At 37.9% G+C, this 3,734-nt stretch overlaps 1 protein-coding gene across 2 annotated transcripts in view; it reads right to left on the bottom strand.

The window, feature by feature from the left end:
• The window catches only part of tmem8b (transmembrane protein 8B), a 36,887-nt gene that overhangs the window by 6,693 nt on the left and 26,460 nt on the right, over positions 1 to 3,734 (bottom strand). For both annotated transcript variants that reach the window (XM_014028840.1, XM_014028841.1), the window contains exon 11: positions 2,632 to 2,778. In XM_014028840.1, the coding sequence (XP_013884294.1) occupies positions 2,632 to 2,778 (147 nt within the window). The remainder of the gene's footprint in view (positions 1 to 2,631; positions 2,779 to 3,734) is intronic.

The raw sequence follows: 3,734 nt of genomic DNA, 5'->3' as shown, positions 1-3,734 counted from the left end.
ACACACACACACACACACCCATTGAAATGGGTGGGACGGAAGCGGAAGGAGGTTCTTAGACAGAGGCCAATTTCAAGGTGTTTAGAAACGGAAATGAGAAGAAGAGTTTATCTTCTATTTAATCATAAAAAATTGCATTTTAATAACAACTAAAGGTGACATAGATACTTTATTATGGTATAGAACATATGCCTGAGAAACACATAATATTGCCCCTTTAATAATTTCTTCAGATCATCTGTCCAGTTCTGTTTGATTTTTTTTAAATGAGCACCAAGTTTTGTGAGATGTTGTGTTAAAATATGAACAGTTACTGTGAAGAAAATAATGTTATGATGTTTTAAAGATAAACTTTCTTTTTCTTTCAATTCTTGCATCAAACATGTAACCTTTGGCGAGCTGAGATTAACAGATGACCTGAAGCTCCTTCAGAAGARGCTGACATATTCATGGGGACTTTTATGGCTTTGTGGGTTTCCTGTGTGCTGCACACATTCAAACATGCACACACCAGACAATACTGGGTCCTTTTCCCTCCACTGGTCACAGACGTCGACAAATACACACACACATTGTCTGTTTCAAGTACACAAACACACATAGTTCCTCTTGCCAGTCCTGACATGTGCGATTTGATTAGTGACTGCATACTGCCGCACTAAGCAGAAATGAAAACCCTAGAGGACAGCAGATGTTCATACTCACCCTCCCTCACACAACTCCACCCCGACTCTGCGCGCTCCCTCTCTGTCTCATTTATAGACAGGGACACACATTCACACACACACACACACACACATACACAAACAGAAACACACACGTTCCCCTCCCGACTGCTCCGTGTTGGTGTGGAGCCAGAGGGTGACCCAGGGAGAAGGTGCACCTGTTAGTGTTTATTCTTTGCAATATGTCCGCGACCAGAGAATTTAGAGCCACACTTCGCTGGTTTCCATCGCTCTGTTCTTTTAATTTATAACCGACGATTGAGACATAAGATTTGCTTTTTTTACAGCTCTGCAGACCATCAAATCTCTTTAAGTTTGGGGGGTTTTCTCATACTGTCACCTGCTGACACCTCTGTTAATGTGCAGATGGGAAAAAAATACATATATTTTTGCTTAAAAGGCTAGATGAATAGATGAGCCAATCGAAGCTTTTAAAACTGAAATGGACTGCAGGTAACCCACATGGTGTAAAATCAATAGGTAGTTCAGATACTTTAAGCTTCAGCTGAAAACAGTCTGAGTGTGTGTTCAATGAGCTCTTTTCACACACGTGATACATAACATTAATGGTTTCATCAGTGTTTTCAAGTGATGGCATTCTATCAGTCAGATATTGATCGCTTATATATTAATGCCCCTCAGTTTCAGTCAGTCTGAGAAAAAAGCCAGCACAACTGTAATATCAGATATTCATGCAGAAACAACTAAATAAAGCTATATATGAKGTCAGAGTATTCTCACATTCTGAGACGACTCACATCATGTAAACACGTCGAGTGAAACCAACCGATTACAGATGTGAGAAGTTAAAAAAGATGCTTTTCTAAATGTATAAATTTACTGAAAAGTTGGTTTGGAAAAATGGACTGTTTTGAAGTCTTGCTGCACTTAAAGTAACAAAAGTAACCGTTAGTGCTAGAGTGGGGGAAAAGCATTCTCAAAAACCTCTTGTGTCAGAAAAAAAGAGCCAACTGTGTACCTGACAGATCAATTTCAGCATACTTTATGTTTTTCTTTTAACTGGAGTCAGTGATTGAAATGTAAAATGTATAAAACAACGTTTGGGATGAGGATGAAACAAATCTGACAGGAACTTTAGGTTTAGCAGGGGATTTGCTTTTTCTAAAGGAGGAAAAGGTTTTTTTAACCATCCCTTACAATAAAATGCTGCTGTAACTCCTTACTGAAGTGTAGAATGGCAGTAGAAACCAGAGGTTTATAGTAACTAAGTACATTTACTTTGTTACAATACTTCTAAGGATTTGTAATTTTACCAAGTATTTTTTATAATCTTGTTTTACTTTGATTTCGTTACATTTAAAACCTAAAAATGATACTTTTACTTCTTTACTTTAAATTAACCACTTAGTTACTCGTTACAAAATCGAATATATCTGAACTCTTCATGAAAAGTCAAAAAGAAAAAAATTGTATAGGTCCTCTGGACGGGTTCTTCTCTAATGAAACGTTTCGTCTCTCCTCCAAGAGACTTCTTCAGTCTGAGAGTTTCAGGCTAAATTCAGGCTTTTGAGCCCTGCCTCCATGTGACTGATACTCACATCACATGGCTCTTCATGAAAAGTGTTTTGATGCTTTCTAAAAAATGAAGTGTTGAATTTACTCAAGTTATGCAACTGTTCCCATTAAACCTAGTAAAGTAAAAATGAAGCACATTTTATTTAACTTGGTTTAGTGGAACCAGTTTGTTAAGTAAATTCAACAGTTTATTTCTTAGGGAGTGTGTAAAAGTACTTTTACTTTCCTGATATTTGTGAACAGTTTTATCACTTTCATTTAAGTACTTTTCTCATCAGTGAAATTTATTTTTACTAAAGTCATTTTTTTATTAAGGTATTTTTACTACACTTTTTTCCAAGTACTTCATAGACCTGTGGTAGAAACACACCTGTTTGATGATGGACTTCAGCCTGGCCATAGCAATCACAGTAACCCACACTGACATGAGTGACCCCAGGAAGTCACAAAACTGCAGGACGTCGTACTCCATGATGCAAAAGACCACGATCCCCGGCTGGTCACATGCATGGTAAAACTAAAGGAAGAGATCAGAAGGCAAACATTTCAGGAAAACATGCAGCATAAATGGTAGAAAACATTTCAAAATGCAATGCTAGTCAAAAAAGTATCCCGATGTGTCACAATAATCCATTTAGAAAAATCTCTGGATTGGTTCACCAAAGAACCCATCCAAAGGACCTGACGCAACTTTTTTTTTAGATTAGGAAAAGGTGATCCATTTTACTGAGCACCAAATACATTGTTTTTTTTACAGAACAGGTTTTAGCTTTAAAGGGATCCATGATTAGTTGTAACATTAAACTTTATTTAATATACATATATTTTAACTGTAAAATAAAGACTGTAAAAATACTGTAGGATGTTCAGATTTTATCATTTTTAAACTAAAAGTTTAAAAATATATTACACGGACTGGCCATTTTATTTACACACAAAGCATTCTGGGTAAATGATGGTGTGGATAGGTCATCGGTGCGAGGCTGCTAGCGAGCTATATCCACCCTAAAGGTTAATCTTGGACAATATCTGACGATCGACTCTTTTAAATGAAACCAGAGAGGAGAAGGTAGAAATGACTCAGCCTGTAACTGAAAAGATGGATGGAGGACAACAGAGCTGCTTCATGGAAGAAGAACCCCAGCTTAGCCTGTTAGCTTTAGCATTAGCCCCAACGCTATCACCATATATATGTATTAGCTCAGCGCTACACATTCTTCTCTCGTCACTGAGGTCCTCCATCCACATGACAGAGAGGGGAACGCAAAAAGGACTCAGCCTGTAACTGAAAATATGGATGTAGGACCTCAGTTTAGCTTGTTTGTCGCGCTAGCACCGAGCTAATACATATAAGTCAGCGCGAAGGCTAACAAGCTAATGGTGCGTTCACACCAAACGCGATTTCAGCTTCAAAATCGCAGCCAACGCTGAAGTTTGAAGCTTGTGCACTTTGAGGTCAGACGCAGGTCAGCT

The sequence above is a fragment of the Austrofundulus limnaeus genome, unplaced genomic scaffold, assembly GCF_001266775.1.
Source record: "Austrofundulus limnaeus strain Quisiro unplaced genomic scaffold, Austrofundulus_limnaeus-1.0 Scaffold819, whole genome shotgun sequence".
Lineage (NCBI taxonomy): Eukaryota > Metazoa > Chordata > Actinopteri > Cyprinodontiformes > Rivulidae > Austrofundulus > Austrofundulus limnaeus.
This window is presented reverse-complemented; position numbering and strand designations above follow the sequence as displayed.